This window comes from Orycteropus afer, unplaced genomic scaffold, assembly GCF_000298275.1.
Source record: "Orycteropus afer afer isolate SDZICR_OR568_19922 unplaced genomic scaffold, OryAfe1.0 scaffold00016, whole genome shotgun sequence".
In the NCBI taxonomy this organism is placed as follows: domain Eukaryota; kingdom Metazoa; phylum Chordata; class Mammalia; order Tubulidentata; family Orycteropodidae; genus Orycteropus; species Orycteropus afer.
The window spans coordinates 16,589,764-16,608,305 of record NW_006921603.1 but is presented as its reverse complement, the minus strand read 5'-3'; the positions used below and the strand labels follow the sequence as shown (position 1 = coordinate 16,608,305).

The window sequence follows — 18,542 nt, the reverse complement described above, 5'->3', positions numbered from 1 at the left end:
CCTTCCTTCCGAGGAGTGGCTGGTGGGTTTGAACCGCCAGCCGTCTGGTTAGCAGGCAAGTGTCTTAGCCACTATGCTACCAGAGCTCCCCCCGAATTTATTATAGTGTTTGAAAATTCCCACAAAAGTTGATAGGTTTCAAGATCCTCTCTAAATCCTCACCTACCACAACCCCAGCCACATACATTCCTTTAAATCTTGTACTACTTTTCTGTCTTTCATTACATCATGCATCATACAAGATTTGTAATTATTTGCTTACTTATCACTATCTCCTATGAAATTGTGAGGAACTAAGCTCTCTATCTCTATCTATTCTAATCTCGACATTTCTGACACTCAGTGTAATGTCTGGCAGAGAGAAGATGGTAACTAAAACTTGGTGGATGGAAGGGTCAATGGATGAACAGGTAGACGAATGGATGGAATGAGAAGGTGAACGTGTAAGCGATGAATATGCTAAGACATAGTTAAATGTATAACAAAATAGGCTGACCCATCAACAGGAGGAATCACTTTAAAATTTCCCAATGGATTAAAGTCTTCACTACAGACTACAGCAGAATTAAATTATTCATTGTGATATTTATAGAGCTGTGATAAATAAATCTGTAAGTACATGTAGAACAGATATATATGCAAATAGTTTTAAGTATTTCTAATGACATTTTAAAAATACGTACCTGGCAAAACACAGGTTTATGGATGCTGGAAAAAAAGTTCAACAGCTCCTCTGAATCCCTGTAGTCATTAGGGAGTTTATCTATACAAAGGCACTTAGAATGAATGAGCTCTGAGGCCAATAGATTAACATCCATCCATTGTGCAAAGAGAGCTGATGCTCCCAACTGTTTACCCAATAGCTCCAATCTAGCCTTTGCAGCAAAGTCCTTTTTCATGTACTCCACAAAGCCATAGCCCTTGGAATGGCCAGTAACTTCACTGTAGACCAGAAAACACCTTTCAATATTTCCATAAGCACGAACAAGTTCTTCAAACTCCTCTAATGTGAAAGAAATGGGCAAGTTGGTAATACACAGCAAAGCATCTGTAGGCTGGAGCTGAACCACTAAATCTTTTCCTCGGAAGGAGTATTGGTGAAACATCTGAATTGCATTCTGGGCTTGTTCCCCATTCAATAAAGTAACAAAAGCTGGAAGAAAATAAAACGAATTAAAGAGTTTTCTAGGCCAGTGTTTTCAACGTTTGACCATAACTCACAGTAAGAAATACATTTTACATCTGCGACATATACAAATTTCTGAAATAAAAGAATCATGAAGTACTATTGAACCTTACTATGTGCAATGCACTCTGGTATATTATTTCATCGTGGGTATTTTTTAAATGTTGACAACGCTCTCCCCCCCCCAAAAAAAAAACTAATTTCATGATCAGTAACTCAAAAAGTATAGGAACTATATTGAGTTTCACTGTAAGATCTTAAAGCATCCTTTTATTTTAGTAATATTTTCTAACCTCATTCAGAGACACATTTTTTCCCCAGTAGCCTCTGAAGTAATAACAAGGATCTAAAATAATGGAAGTATAGCAAAAAAAATAATAAAAATATCTTTCTTGTCTACCTAACAAAGTTATTCCAGCAGCAAGCAATAAATACATACAACTTGTAAAATCTAAAACATGACACAAAATAAAGTTTGAAATCAATAAAACATCATGCAAAATATATTTATATATCTGATAAAATTAAAATTTAGCCACTTCAATTTGTTTATCTATTGTTATAAAAATAAAAAATAGAAAGATCTTGAGTAATATTACAAAAAATGCTTAAAGTCTCCCATAAAAGACGTAACAGGGAAATCCACTAATTACAAACAAATAGGTCTCTGAGTTTCTCCCTCTCTTCTTCTGTCCCCTCAGACCTTCTTTCCCTTTTCTCTCCCTCCCCCATCTCTTAAGTTTAAATATAGAGTGGAGTTGCGCCATACAAGCATTTAACTCTCCCAAATTCAACTATAACGATATGATAAATATTTATATAGCAAGACAGGAAGAAAGAATTTAAACAGCCTGGGCAGCTCTGCCTGTCATTACACCCAATCTGCTCTTCTCTCAATTGGTCTTAGTGCCCACTTAGTTCTCAGAGTGTGAGCATCTCACCACACTGAGAGTGATGGTAACATTTAAAGAAACATATTTTTCATTTAACACAGTCCCACACGCAAGGAAACTACTACAAAGGAACAGCTAAATCTTCCAGCACTACAGCAAAATTAGCTTTGAGGGTCATTAAGCCTATGAAGAACCTTCATTAATTATAAAAATTCAATGTCTCTGGGAACAATATATTAATCTAAGTGATTAAAATTTAGTATACTAATATTACCTTCAGAAAAACAATTTTAATAACATTTACATGATTGAATACTTTCTCAGAGACTAAGTATGAAAATACTATCTTTTTCTGTCTAAAATGACTTTAAGTAGGAATCAAAATGAGATTAGATGCTTAGAACTGAAATCCTACCTGTTCGTTTATTTCTGTCCACATAACAATACTTTAACTCATAGTCTTGTAACAAATCATGAACTTCCTGCAAGAGACAAAACCATGAATTCAATGAATATACAAATGCAGTTAATACATAATCCAGTAGTATCAACCTACCATCACTACCATCACCACTGTCTATGTAAAAAAATATATTCTATGTATTCTCATAACTTATTAAATCAAAGGCATTCAAAGGGTACCCACATAGGGCACCAATGTCCCCCATTGCCATCGAGTCAGATCTGACTCATAACAACCCCTCCTTGGGTTTTCAAGGCAGTATCACTATGGAAGTAGATTGCCCAACTTTCCTTCCAAGGAGTGTGGCTGGTGGGTTTGAACTGCCAGCCTTCTGGTTAGTAGTCAAATGCCTTGGGCACTATGCCACCAGAGCTCCCGGGCACCAATGTAGCTCTCTAAATGTATTTCCCAATTACCACTTTTACACATAGTCTATAGTCCTACTCAACTGGAATCTTCACTGTGTCTTAAGTACACCATGCATAGTTCTCACTCATATTTGTGCTCATGAATGATTTCTTGATCTAGCATTGGGCATCCACACCACCAAAGCTCCTAAACTTCACCTGAAATCATATTCATCCTTTGCAAGTGCAACTGAAATGTTCTTGCATGAAGTCTTTGGTAATTTTTCCTGCAGAATACAACCTCTCCCTTTTTTTGTGCTAACAATGATTTTATTTTGCTTATGGCTCTCTTATTGAAATAAGTATTATATTTATATCTCTACTTGTATGCTACACATTGAGCTTTTAATAAGTAGTACACATGGAAATGTCATGTAGAGTAAATAAATGTAGATTGCAAACCTGATTAGGGACCCCTAAATATGAAAATATTCTAATCACCTCAAAAATTCAGTGTATAGTCCAATTTATTTCCCCTTAGAGCCCTAAGATGTTTAAACGGGCTTTCTGGTTCATTCTCATCTATTAACTAATCCAGCCTGATTTTTCTTTCTTCTGATATCCTGCCCTCCATTCAGCTGGCTACTTAAAACAGTAGATTTCCTCTCTTGTTTCCCTATCCTTCTTGTTAAACTGATAGGACTTGAGGACAGGAACTGTACTTTATATATTTGTATATTACCAGCATTGCTTTGATACAGTAGGCACTCAAATATACATCACTGTGCATTTAATTTAAATGCTTTGTTGTTGCATGGATATATGGTTCTGAAATTTTTATTCATATTATACAACAGATGTCATTACGATTTTTAAAGGAATTGGGCTATCACATAGATAGACATTCTGACCCTAGAATGGAGAGTTACAATCCATGTTGCAAATGAATAAACTAAATATACACAAGTACTAGTATGTTAAGTTCACAAACCAAAATGCTTAAACCAAAAATAATAGTAATACTTATTACCATTACATAGTTAACATTTATTTATCTTTTACTAAAAAAACCACAACCAAACTCACTGCCGTCAAGTCAATTAAACTCATAGCGACCCCTCCTTGGGTTTCCAAGGCAGTATCACTAGAGAAGTAGATTGCCCAACCTTCCTTCTGAGGAGTGGCTGGTGAGTTTGAACTGCCAGTCTTCTGGTTAGTAGTCAAATGCTTTAGGCACTATGCTACCAGAACTCCCTACCTTTTACTAGGTACAATAAAATTAAGAATAAGGAAGCCAGAGAAGAGACGTTAATTGTCAAGGTCACATAGCTAGTAACTTGCTGAATGGGGATTTTCTCATTCACTCTCACTCCAGGGGCCATACTCTTAACCTCTATGTCATATTGCCTTATTCCTTATAGTACTGATCTTAACAATAGTACCTTACCAATAATAGTTATAAAAATATGACTAGTACCCTAGTAAGTGATCATGAGAGTAATATGGAAATGAAAAACAAATAAGAGAACAGTTACAAGTTGAGAAATATTTTCCCTGTTAACCCAATATCAGGGGGAAGAAAAGTACCATAATAGACAAAGTATGAAAATACAATGCTGGATACAAAACAGGTAATCACTATAATAAGTAAGTTAAAGTTGATAATGTAATAAGCATTATTAATGAGTCAATACTAGAAATATTTTAAAATATACATTTCCAGTTTTATAAAGTATTATTTGATGGATTATATACTACTATGATCAATACACAGACTAGTTTACATATTACTGTGGTAATTTTTTATCTTGTAGGTATCATTTTCTTGGACTTATAAAAATGCATACTGTATACTTCATTAAGAAAAGATCACTCTCAATAGCATCACTTACACATCTTGCCAACTATTTAATACTTGGGTTACGTAGAAGGTAGCATGGTTTTGTTTGAAGGGATCTACTATGTGCTTTTAGGTGCACAGAATCTAATCTCTCATTTCACTGGTTAACAGCTGTCAAATGCCAGATAAAGAAAACATGATACCACTCTTCACATGATCAAGTGTCCATAAACAAATGACATGCTACATTACTCATTCAGCTAAGGAACTACCTGAGAGATCTTAAGTACTCAAAGATTCATTTTGCAACTTCGAAATTTTATTTTGAAAAAACTCATATTTCTAACAATGGGTTTTCTATGTATCAGGTGTGAGTACACAGTTTGCCAGCTGGGAAACCTTATAAGGGAAAAAAAAAAAAAAGAATTAATTTTCTCCACGCCCTGGTTGTTTTGACCCAGGCAAAAGTGGGTCAACCCTGAACTTGAGCCTCAGTAAATTGGCCAAATTAAAAACTTAAAACCTGAGAGTCCTGACCACAATTTGCCAAAATTCTACTACACTGTGACATACAAAACGGAAAAAGATTAAAATTACAATAATCCCACTTTATGATATTTATATCAATTTACAAGGGAATTTAAAGGAAAGAAGTAGCACTTTGGATGAAATGCTTTGTCCTCTTACCCTCAGCATTAGTTACAAATTTCCTAAAGTAATAAAGGTTAATCACGAAAGATAAAATTAGTAGGCTCAGTAACTTATTTGCAGACCAGGTTCACTATCACTCCCTGGAATTAAAAGAACAGTTCTGCACATAGGAAATGTTTGCTGGGGAGAGAATCCACAGCTTTCAATTCAAAGCCGCTGGTCAAGGGCCTCCCCCACAATGTTAAATAACTATTGTTCCAGCTAGGCTAGGCTTCTTCCTGAATGAATCCAGACCTCGTTACAAACCTGAATCACATTGCCTTCTAGGCCCTTCATAGACTGACTTTTCTTTTTTTCCACTATTATTCTAAGAAAGGCTGTCATGAGATTAAAGCACACTACCTTCAAAAGACACTTTACTGGGTTGAAAAAGGAAATACATACTTTTGTAGATTTTCTTTTAAAATGTTTAGGAATCTGATAATATAAAAAAAATATCTGTAACACATATTAAAATATGAGGCACAATAATAAAAGAAATTCCTATGAACTCACCACCACACTTGAGGACTAGAGATACGGTTCCTTCCACCTGTGTTCCCTCTCTAGCCCATCTCTCCGTGCTCCCCCATAGCTTACGTGCTTCACATAGGTATGTAACCCCAAACAATTAAGTTGTTTCACATTACTTGTTTTTGAGCTTTATAAAATGGCATTATGCTATTGTAAATCATTTGTGCTTTGCTTTTTTATACTCAATTTTATGCTTCTAAAATTCAGTCATGTTCCTGCATTCATTTATTCACTACATTTGATAGTCTGTTCTCAGAGAACAGTACAAATTATGCATCCCCTTTTCTGTCCATGAATATTTGGTTAGTTTCCAGGTTGTTGCTGTTTTGCTATTTCTAAAAAACGGCTACAATCACATTCTTGTAAATTGTATATGTTTTCTGATGCTCATGTGCAAGACTTTCTCTAGAAGTGAAATTCCTGGCCTATACACATGCAAACAATCAACTCTGTACCACAGTGGTTGTGCCAGTTTATATTTCCACCTACAGTATGTGAGTCCCACTGATCCTTTCCTTTCAATGACAGGTGTCATGAGATATTTAAGTTTTGTCAATTGAGTGGGTATAAAATTTATCTTATTTGGCCTAATTTGCATTTCTGTGACTTATAAGGTAGGGCATCCTTTCATGTTTACTTTCCATTTCCTCTTCTGAAAAATATCTACTAATCTCTTTCACCCAATTTTCTATTGTGTCTGTCAATTGTGGCTGACTTATAGGAGTTTTGTTTTCGGGATTTTTTGTTTTGTTTTGCTTTGTTGGTAACATTCTGGTACTAATCCTTTGCAAGTAATTGTATTATCAATGTATTCACCCACACAAACGGTTTGTCATTTTGTTTATTTGTGGAGTTGTGTGTGTGTATGAAGAGACATTATTTATTTTAATGAAGTCAAACTTATCAATAATTTCCTTTATAATTTGTGCTTCTGTGCCTTAAGAAATCATTGTCTACTCAAGGACATAAAGATATTTTCTTTGTCTTCCTACAGTTTTAATTTTTTTCCTCTCATATTTCAGTTTTTAGTCATTTTGGAGTTGGTTTTTGTGCAGTGGAAGACAGAGATTCTTTTCCTTTTTTCCCATATGGGAAACTAATTTTATTTTAATTTTTTTCTTATGATAACCAACAGTCTCAGCATCATCTACTGTAAAATCCATCCTTTCTTCAATGTTCTGCAGAGCTACATGTCTTATAAATCAAGGTCCCAGGTATGCATGGATCTGCTTCTGCCCCATTGGACACTTTGTCTATTCTCTGCTAGCAGTGTGATGTCTTAAATAGTTTTATAAGTCCTGATATCTGGTAAGACAAACCCCATAATTTTATTCACTTGAGACATTCAAGGTTCTATATATGAAATTAAAAAAAAATAATAATGTATAAATTCATATAATAAAGTACACAAATCTTAAAGAGTATAGTTGTTTATAGGTAATGCCCGGCTACCACTGTCAACCACTCAGACAGGGATCTATGTAGGAGATCCTGAATAGAGTGGAAGAACAATGTGGAACAAAACTCAAAATCACTTTTTAAAAAAAAAGGGGACCAGGTTTGCTGGTCTGATAGAACCTGATGGAGCCACTGAGACTATGGCCCCTAGCTGCCCTTCAGGTCTGGAACTGAACCCACTCCTGTGACTTCTAGCCAAACAAAAGGTAGGCATGTAAGCTGAACATTTACATTTGGTAGCTACACTCCTTGGAGAAATCAATCATGGGAGAAAAGAAGGGCTGTGTATGGACAGGGAGACAGCTGGGGGGCAGGAGTGCATGGGAGGGAAGGACACAGGGAAGAGGTGACTATGAAGAAGAAGTGGGAAGAGAGCTGTTGCATCGTGGGAAACTGCAGCCAATGTCATGAAACAAAGTGTGTGAACTGCTGTATGGAAAATGAATTTGCTCTGTAAACTTTCACCAAAATCACAATAAAAATTAAAAGAAAAAAAAAGTAGAAGTGTTTTTAGTTGTGACTCAAAAGTTTTCATAACTATGCCCCCTGTATGCTTTACTATATTCATTCATATATTTGCAGCACATATCAATACATAGGTAGAGATATCCTCTGTTAAATCTACCTATATTTCTGGGTGTATTCTCATTCCCCTTCATACCCCTGCTCAGCTGGTGTGTTTATCTATGTATCCACTTGTAGATTATTGTTATTACTATTATTGCAGAATTGTGTATGTGACAGTATTTACCTTTGTTGTCTTCAACTCTTGTGCTCCTCCTTGTGTTGTCCATTGCCTTGCTCATTTTGTGCTGACCTCCCCTTTATTTTATCTTGCCTTTCCCTTTACCCAATTAATACAAGTCTACCTTCTAGTTAATGATGTACCATCCCTTTCCCTCCCATCCCTGGTAACCTTCAAAGAATGATTCTTTCTACGTGTAAACCTTTTCTTGACTTTTTACAACAGTGGTCTCATGCCATAATTGTCCTTTTGTGATTGACTAATTTCACTCAGCATAATGTCCTCTAGGTTCATGAATGTTATGAGATGTTTCACAGATTCATTATTCTGTAACATTGTGTAGCATTCCATTGTGTGTATGTGCCATAGTTTGTTTATCCATTCATCTGTTGATGGGCACTTCGGTTGCTTCCATCTTTTCTGCTACTGTGAATAATGTGGTGATGAACACAACCATAAAAGAATTCTTGTGACTAACATTAGGTCTGGGTCAAGGTTCATTTTTTATCTATACAAATATTCAATACCCAAGAATGATTTATTGAAAACACCATCCTTTTCCCTCCTGAACTGCTGTATTATGTGTGGGTTAATTTCTGGACTCTCTATTGTGCTGTAGTGGTCTATTTGTGTAGATCTGTGCCAATGTTATACTGTATAAGTTATTACAACTTTGTAGTAAACTTTGAAATACAGTAGTGTAAGTCTTCCAACTGTTTTATTATTACTATTACTATTATTAGGAGCTCTGGTAGCATAGTGGCTAAAGCACTTGACTGCTAACCAGAAGGCTGGCGGTTCAAACCCACCAGCCACTCCTAGGAAGGAAGGTTGGGCAATCCTACTTCTATAGTGATACTGCCTCGGAAACCCAAGGAGTGGTCGCTAAGAGTCGGGGCCAACTCGACGGCACATAATAACAACAAATTATTATTATTATTATTATTATTATTATTATTATTATCTTGGCTTATCCTTTGCATAAGGATAACTTTTAGAAACAGTATATCAATTTCCATGAAAAAAAATCTACTAGGATTTTGATTGAGATTGCACTTAAACCACAGGATCAATTTGGGGAAAATTGGCTTCTTAAATAATATTAACTCTTCCAATTGATAAATATGAATATCTTCTAATTATTTAGAGCCTTCCTAAACTCCACTCTACAATGTTTTGTACTCTTCAGGGTAGAGATTTTGCATGTTGTGGTAGTTAAGGTGTGTGTCAACTTGGTTGGGCCTGGTTTTGAGTGGCTGGGCAGTTGGACATAGTTATTCCCCATGATGAGACTAGTAACCAACTTCATAGTGGAATCTCCTGTGAGCAGCTAAGTAGCTGCCTTATGGATGTCGTCTACTTCTAGTATATAAGAAGAAGCTCTGAGGAAGGTCTCTAGCTTTTGGCACATCTGGATCCTGCATTTAGCTACGACTTCGCCTCAATGGCCTGCAATGTTGTCTGCCAATCTTGGGACTGTTAATGGACTTGAATTAGAGGCCTGTCACGTTGCTTGATAGTTTGGGAACAGCATCATTTAACCTGTTGACCTTAGGTTTGTCAGCCTCAGCAGCCAGTAGCTGTCTGAGTAAAGAGAATCCTCCAGCTTCACTGGGCCAGGAGCAAGAGGCAGAGCTGAACAAGGCCAAGGGGCTTTGACCGAGCCCCTAGAGCCTGGCACTTTGAACTTGGTCTTCTAGCCTACTAAACTTTAAGAGAGTAAAGCCCTGCTTGTTAAGACCACACACTTGTGGTATTTTCTGTTAGAGTGGCACAAGATAACCAAAATATGTGTATTTTAATTTTTTTTTAGATTACATTTGATATTTTTTATGATATTGCAAGTGAAAGTGATTTTTTAATTTAATTTTCAATTTCTAGCATATAGAAAGAAAACTGCCATTTATATATTCCTGGGTTTTGGTGAGGGTTTTTTGTTTTGTTTTTTGGGGGGAGGCTAGAAATTGAGCAGAGCAGTTTGGAACAACTAAGAGAGACAAACTTATCTGTCAGTTTTTTGTCCTGTGGTGGCTTGTGTGTTGCTATGAGGCTGGAAGCTATGCCACCAGTGTTACAAATGCCAGCAGGGTTATCCATGGTGGGCAGGTTTCAGTGGAGCTTCCAGACTAGGACAAACTCAGAAGGAAGAGGTCATCTGCTTCTCAAAGAATTGGCCAATGAAAACCTTATGAATAGCAGAGAAACACTGTGTGAAATATTACTGGAAAACTTTATGAATAGCCCTGAAACATTGTCCAACATAATGCTGGAAGATGAGACCCTCAGGTCAGAAGGAACTCAAAATATGACTGGGGAAGAGCTGCCTACTCAGAGTAGAGCTGACCTTAATGATATGGATGGAGTTAAGCTTTCAGGACCTCCATTCGCTGATGTTGTATGACTCATTATTCTGTAACATTGTGTAGCATTCCATTGTGTGTGCTCAACAAGAGCAGAAACAGCTGCAAACATCCATTAATAATCGGAACATAGAATGTACGAAGTATGAATCCAGGAAAATTGGAAGTTGTCAAAAATGAAATGGAACACATAAAGATCAATATCCTAGGCATTAGTAAGCTGAAATGGACTGGTTATGGCCATTCTGAATCAGACAACCATATGATCTACTATGCCGGGAATGACAGATTGAAGAGGAATGGTATGGCATTCATTATCACAAAGAATGTTTCAAGATCTGTCCTGAAGTACAATGCTGTCAGTGATAGGATAATATCCATACGCCTGCAAGGAAGACCAATTAATACCACTGTTATTCAAATATACGCAGCAACCACCAAAGCCAAAGATGAAGAAACAGAAAATTTTTACCACCTTCTTCAGTCTGAAATTGACCAAACATGCAATCAAGATGTGCTGATTATCACCGGTGACTGGAATGCAAAAGTTGGAAACAAAGAAGAATCACTGGTCATTGGAAAATATGGCCTTGGTGATAGAAATAATGCAGAAGATTGTATGACAGAATTTTGCAAGACCCCTGACTTATTCATTGCAAATACCTTTTTTCAACAACAAAAACGGTGGCTGTGCATGTGGGCTTTACCATATGGAGTACACAAGAAACAAACTGACTACATCTGTAGCAAGAGGTGATGGAGAAGCTCAGTATCTTCAGACAAAACAAGGCCAGGAGCTGATTGTGGAACAAATCATCAACTGCTCATATGCAAGTTCAACTTGAAGTTGAAGACAATTAACAATTAAAACAAGTCCACGAGAGCCAAAATAGGACCTTGATTATATCCCTCCTGAATTTTGAGACCATCTAAAGAATTGATTTGATGTCCTGAACATCAATGACTGAAAACCAGAGGAATTGTGGGATGACATCAACAACGTCATCCATGAAGAAAGCAAGAAGTCATTAAAAAGACAGGAAAGGAAGAAAAGACCAAAATGGATATCAGAAGAGACTCAGAAACTTGCCCTTGAATGGAGACTAGCTAAAGTAAATGGAAGAAATGACAAGAAAAAGAGCTGAACAGAAGATTTCAAAGAGCACCTGAAGAAGACAAAGCCAATTACTGAATTCCTTATAATGAAATTTGCAAAGACCTGGAGTTAGAAAACCAAAAGGGAAGAACACTCTCAGCATTTCCTAAATTGAAAGAGCTGAGGAAACAATTTAAGCCTTGAGTTGCAATACTGAAAGATTCTATGGGCAAAATATTGAATGATGCAGGAAATATCAAAAGAAGATGGAAGGAATACACAGAGTCACTGTACCAAAATGAATTGGTCGATGTTCATCCATTTCAGGAGGTGACATATGATCAAGAACCAATGGTACTAAAGGAAGAAGTCGAGGCTGTACTGAAGGAATTGGCAAAAAACAAGGCCCCAGGAATTGATGGAATAGCCATTGAGATGTTTCAACAAATGGATGTCATGCTGGAGGCACTCACTTGGGTATGCCAAGAGATTTGGAAGACAGCTACCTGGCCAACTGACTGGAAAAGATGCATATTTGTACCCATTCCAAAAAAAAGTGATCCCATACAATGTGGAAATTATCCAATTACATTAATATTACATGCAAGCAAAGTCTTACTGAAGATCATTCAAAAATGGTTTCAGCAGTATATTAACAGAGAATTTCCAGAACTGCAAGCTGGACTCAGAAGAGGACATGGAATGAGGGATATCATTGCTGATGTCAGATGAATCTTGGCTGAAAATAAAGAATACCAGAATGATGTTTACTTGTGTTTAATTGACTATGCAAAAGCATTCAATTGTGTGGATCATAACAAATTATGGATAACATTGAGAAGAATGGGAATTCCTGAACACTTGATTGTATTCATCAGGAACCTGTATATAGACCAGGAAGCTGTTGCCTGAACAGAACAATGGGATACTGCATGGTTTAAAATCAGGAAGGGTGTGTGTCAAGGTTTTATCCTTTCACCATACTTATTCAATCTGTATGCTGAACAAATAATCTGAGAAGCTGGACTATATGAAGAGGAGTATGGCATCAGGATTGGAGGAAGACTCATTAACAACCTATGATACCCAGATCACACAACTTTGCTTACTGAAAGTGAAGATGACTTTAAGCACTTAATGATGAAGATTAAAGACTTCAGTCTTTAGTATGAATTACATCTCAACATAAAGAAAATGAAAATCCTCACAAGTGGAGAAATAAGCAGCATCATGATAAATGGGGAAAAGATTGAAGTTGTTAATAATTTTATATTACTTGGTTCCACAATCAAAACCAATGGAAACAGCAGTCAAGACATCAGATGACATATTGCACTAGGGAAATCTGCTGCAAAAGACCTCTTTCAAGTGTTGAAGAGCAAAGATGTCTCCTTGAAGACTAAGGTGCCCCTGACCCAAACCATAGTATTTTCAATCACCTCTTATGCATTTGAGAGCTGGACAATGAAAAAAGGAAGACAGAAGAAGAGTTGATGTTTTTGAGTTATGGTTTTGGCGAAGAATCCTGGAAGTACTGTGGACTGCCAAAATAACAAACAAATCTGTCCTGGAAGAAGTGCAGCCAAAATGCTTCTTGGAAGTGAGAATGGCCAGACTTCATCTCACCTACTCTGGTCAAGTTTTCAGAAGGGACCATTCCCTGGAGAAGGATATCATGCTTGGTAAAGTGGGGAGTCAGTGAAAAAGGGGAATCATCCTCAATGAGATGGATTGACATAATGGCTGCAACAATGGGCTCAATGGTATAGCAAGGATCAGGAGGCTGGCACAAGACCAGGTAGTATTTCGTTCTGTTGTACACAGGGTCACTATGAGTCGGAGCCAACTCAACAGCACTTAACAACAACATATTGCCCTTACATTTATCAATTTTGCTAAATTCATTTAATTCTAATAGTTTATTTATAAATTCTTTTTTATTTATGCAATCATATTGTCTGCAAATAAAGACAGTATTATATATTTCCAATCTTAATTCTTTTTTCTTCTCTCTCTCTCTCCCCCTCCCCCCCTTTTCTCCTCCCTCCCTACCTGGTGTTTCATCAGGTCAGGTCAGGTGAGATGTACTGTGTCTGTTCTCTCTCTTTCTCCATGGCTTTTCTTGGCCAGGTCTGGACCCCAGTGTTTACTGATGCAGCTTTCAACCAGCAGCTTCAAGACAACCCTGGGCTAATGCCAGCATTAGGCTGGCATTATGACAGCTCTTAAGGTAAACTTTTATGGGTAACCCCTCTATCGTGTATGTTCAAGCCTCTGTTCCACTGGTGATCTCCTACCCAGAGGGGCTCAGCTTCATTAGTAACCTCCTGCCTGGAGGCACCCAGCTCCAATCCTTGAGTCATCTTGCCCACCACAGCCATCTGTCCTGTGGGCTGACTATGCCCACCACAGCTGGTCTTCCAGTCTCGTAGTTCGCATTACTAGCACTGCTGCCACTGTTTCTCCACCACTTGGCTCTGTTGTGCTTGCCACCATTAACTCTGCTACCCAGTTGTACGTTTCTCTGTCTTCCCTGTTACTAACTCAGTGATTGTTACCAGCTCAGCCTTACAGCCCTTGCCCAGTATTACAGCTCTGCTGGGAGACTCTCAGCACAGGGCCCCATATCCAAGGATAAAAGCTTCAATCTCCAGGAGGCAGATATGGATAGCTACTCACCCCCAAAAATAATCACACACAAATCACAAACTCTTCTAACCCACAAAATGCTTTTTTCTTACAAATATTACCCTCACATAGTGCTGTATTAGTGTTCTATTGCTGCATAACAAATTACCACAAACTTGGTAGCTTTAAACAACATCCACTCATTATCTCACAGTTGTAAAGGTCAGAAATCCAAGCAGGCTCAGCTGGATTCTCTGCTGAGGGTCCCAAGGGCAAAATCAAGGTGTTAGGCAGCCTGAGCTCTTTTCTGGAGACTCTAAGAATCCCCTTCTTCTCATTAATGTTGTTTGCACAATTCATTTCCTTGTGGTATAGGACTGAAGTCCCTGTTTTCTTCTTGGAGGTTTTACCTCATCCCTAAAGGCCATTCTCAGGTCCTTGTACACGGCCTCCTCCGTCTTAAAAGCCAGCAATGATATGTTAAACCCTTTGTGTGCTTCAAATCTCTCTGACTTCCCCTTCTACTAAAAGCCAGAAAAAATGCTCTGCTTTTAAAGGGCTCCTGTGATTAGACTGGTAACTGTCCTTCTGATTAACCCTAAGTCAATTTATTAGTAACCTTACTTACATCTGCAAAAATTCCTTTTTGCTATGTAACATAACCTGATCACAGGCATGATTTAAAAAAAAAAAAAAAAAAAAAAGGAGCTCTAGTTGAAGTGCCTACTTCATCATATTCACAGTCCCAGGGATTAGAGTGGGAAATTAGAGGGTCATTTTTAGAATTCTACCTGCCACAATATGTCAGGTTTCAGAGCTCATGCAGGGTGAGCAGGATATGTGTATAGATACCCACCAGTACAGAGTGTCTGAGATCAAGCAAGGGGAGATGGACGTGCAGCCCAGCACAGGAGGGCGGAGCTGAGGTCTGGAGAGGTGGGATGTGCATGGGGGAGGAGCAGGCATCTGTAGCAGTGACAGGAGACTGATTATATAAGGAGGAATTGAACAAATAAGTAAACATACTAAGGATAGTGAGCACCAGGTTTCTTACAGTCCAAGAAAGGAGTTACAAATGTGGAACGAGGAAAAAACTAGAATGAGGCCTATGGTATTAGACTGCAATTTAATGTATCACTTTGAACTAATTTCTTTCAATATAAGTAAATACATATACAAATAAATATAGATGTAAATGTGTGGTGCACATATACTGCTGTTGTGGTTAGGTGCCTTCAAGTCAGTTCAACTCCTGGTGACCTTATGTATAACATAACAAAATGCTGCCTTATATATTCTCTATCTCTGTCTACTGAGAGGGCCTGAGACACTGACTCCCAATAGCAAAAAGTACTCCTAGCTCCCAGATCTTGGCTTCTAAATAGTATTATCCCCCAAAATAAACTAGGTAGGCCCTTTAATGAAATGGCTAATTCCAGGGTTGGATCACAGAGAGTATAAAATGAGTTTGCAACATCTTGTGCCAAAAATCAAGAAAATGCTCAATGAATGATAGCGACATGTCAAAAGGACATAGGACCCTTTCCTCGAGGGTAAGCTGGACTAAGTGACTCATTTCTAAAAATAGAGAAAAGGGAATATTACAACCTTACAAATAAGTAACCTGGTAGATACCACCTTAACCAAATGATTAAGGTTAACATCAACAGTGATAAATTAGGTTGATGTCATGCACACTCTGTGATGTGATGGAAAGAATAAATATTTCACAAAAATCTATAAACCCCCCCCAAAAAAAAATAAATATATATATATCCCCCAATCTAACCACAAGGAAAACATAAGAAAAACACAAATTAAGGGATATTCTAAAAAATATCAACATTGGGAAGGTCATGAAAAACAAGGAAAACTTGAGAAATTGACATGGAATGGACTAAGAAGATATAATGACTAAATTCAACATGCTACCCTGGATTGAATCCAGGAACTGAAAAAAGACTTAAGTGAAAAAACTGATAAAATCCAAACAAATTCTGGAGTTTAATTAATAATAATGTATCAATGTTAATTTCTTAGTTTTGACAAATATACTTGGTTATGTAAGATGTTAACCTGAGGGGAAACTGGGTGAAGGATATATGTGAGAACTCTCTGTACCATCTTTACAATTTTTCTGTAAACCTAAAATTATTCCAAAGTAAAAAGTTTATTAAAAGAAAAAAAAAGGACACAGGAGCCAACTTGAAGGAGCTCTCATTATTCTAATTTGAAACAATTAAATCATCAAAATAAATGACAGTGATACTGGATTATATATAACTCACTTGAATAAAACAGGAAACCTAAGCCCATATTGATAGAAATGAATGAATGAATAAAGTGAACATTTGAAGGGAAATAGGATATTTTACACAGTCACAGAATACTTCCCCACAAAACACTAGTGACTACAAAGAGAAAAAAGGGTAATTTTACATGGAGAAGCCTCACAGACACCACCTTAAAGTGAATCAAAGTGAACTGTACCGACAATGCGGCAATCTAAAATGTGAGCCACCCTGTGATAGTCTTGCCAAAGATACATAACTTGGATCTAATCATGAGGAAACATCAGACAAACCCAAATTGAAGGACATTCTACAAAACAACTGGCCTGTAATCTTCAAAAGGGTCAAGGTCATTAAAGTCAAGGAAAGATTGAGGAATTATTCCAGATTGAAAGAAACCAAAGAGACATGCCACACAGTGCAACACATGATTCTGATTTGCATCCTTTCACAATAAAGAACATTATTGGGACAAGTGGCAAAACTTAAATGCAATCTGAGAATTAGAGAGTAGTATTTTGAATGTGATTGTAGTATTGTGATTATGTTGGAAAATGTCCTAGTTTGTAGGAAATACACAATATAGCATTCAAGGTGAAAGGGTATCAGGTTGGTACTCACTCTCAAATGGTTAAGGAAAAAAATAAAACATTATTTGTACAGTACTTGAAACTTTTCTGTAAATTTGAGATTACTGCAAAATTTTAAAATTCACAGATTCACATGTTCTTGTTTACTGCCATCACCTCTGATCTAGTTCAAGCCATGAACATGTCATATGAGCCATAAAAAACCCTATAAAAGTCAGAGAAATGGAGACTAATCTGGAATCAAAAACAAGAAGTTATACTGACAGAGTAGTAGAAGATGCAAAATCCAGGAAATAAAGGCAAACTGGGAACTAAGAGCTGATAATCACAGTAGTGGGCTGAGGAAAGATACAAAGACTTAACTGGCAGGGGCAGGGTGTGTGGAATGGGGAGGTGGTGTCTCAAAGAAAGACAAGGAAAATGCATACAAATGCAGGTACAAATTCCAATGAATTCTACTGCTTTATCTGGATGTGTGGAATGGGGAGGTGGTGTCTCAAAGAAAGACAAGGAAAATGCATACAAATGCAGGTACAAATTCCAATGAATTCTACTGCTTTATCGGCCTCTGTGGTAGTAAGAAGGAGCTCTGGTAGCATAGTGCCTAAGGCACTTGACTGCTAACCAGAAGGCTGGCGGTTCAAACCCACCAGCCACTCCTTGAAAGGAAGGTTGGGCAATCCTACTTCCGTAGTGATACTGCCTTGGAAACCCAAGGAGGGGTCGCTATGAGTCAGGGGAAACTCAACGGCAAATAACAACAACAACATGGTAGTAAGAAAATTTAACAGAAAGCTTCAAACACACACACACAAAAATGCACAAGCGTAGAGAAGAGAGAAATTAAGTTCCCAAATCTAAAGGTTATGATACTAAATGAGCACAAAATTAAAATTCCAATGCCTGGAAAACAAGTTTAGGGACTCAAAATGAGTTGCACATCTAAAATATAACACAAGAGAAACTTTTTCTTAGCAATTAATGCTATAAAGAATCCTGGACAACACAATAGACAATGTTATTGACTTTTTTTTAAATAGCATTCCTATCAATCTTTAACTTTTAGTAAACATCAAGGGAAAAATAGTACAAGGTAATTTTTTTTTTTTAATTGTGATTTGGGTGAAAATTTACAGAGCAAATTCACTTTCCATACAGCAGTTCACATATACTTTGTCATGACATTGACCACACTACAATGCAACAGCTCACCACCTATATCCTCCTGACAGTCACCTCTTCCCTGTGTCCATCCCTCCATGCACTCATGCCCCCTGGTCTGTCTCCCTGTGCATAAACAGCCCTTCTTTCTCCCATGATTATTCTCTCCAAGGAATGTATTTATCTCAGGTAAATGTTCAACTCATATGACTGTTTTTTGTTTGGCTGGAAGCCACAGGTGTGGGTTCAATTCCAGACCC

General features: G+C 37.3%; 1 protein-coding gene across 1 annotated transcript in view; it reads right to left on the bottom strand.

Annotated features, from left to right (window-relative positions):
• The window catches only part of RAVER2 (ribonucleoprotein, PTB binding 2), a gene marked incomplete at its 5' end in the record, with an annotated part of 112,334 nt that overhangs the window by 81,050 nt on the left and 12,742 nt on the right, over nucleotides 1–18,542 (bottom strand). Inside the window, 2 exons of the mRNA XM_042783343.1 lie at nucleotides 684–1,153; nucleotides 2,495–2,561. Of these exons, the coding sequence (XP_042639277.1) occupies nucleotides 684–1,153; nucleotides 2,495–2,561 (537 nt within the window). The remainder of the gene's footprint in view (nucleotides 1–683; nucleotides 1,154–2,494; nucleotides 2,562–18,542) is intronic.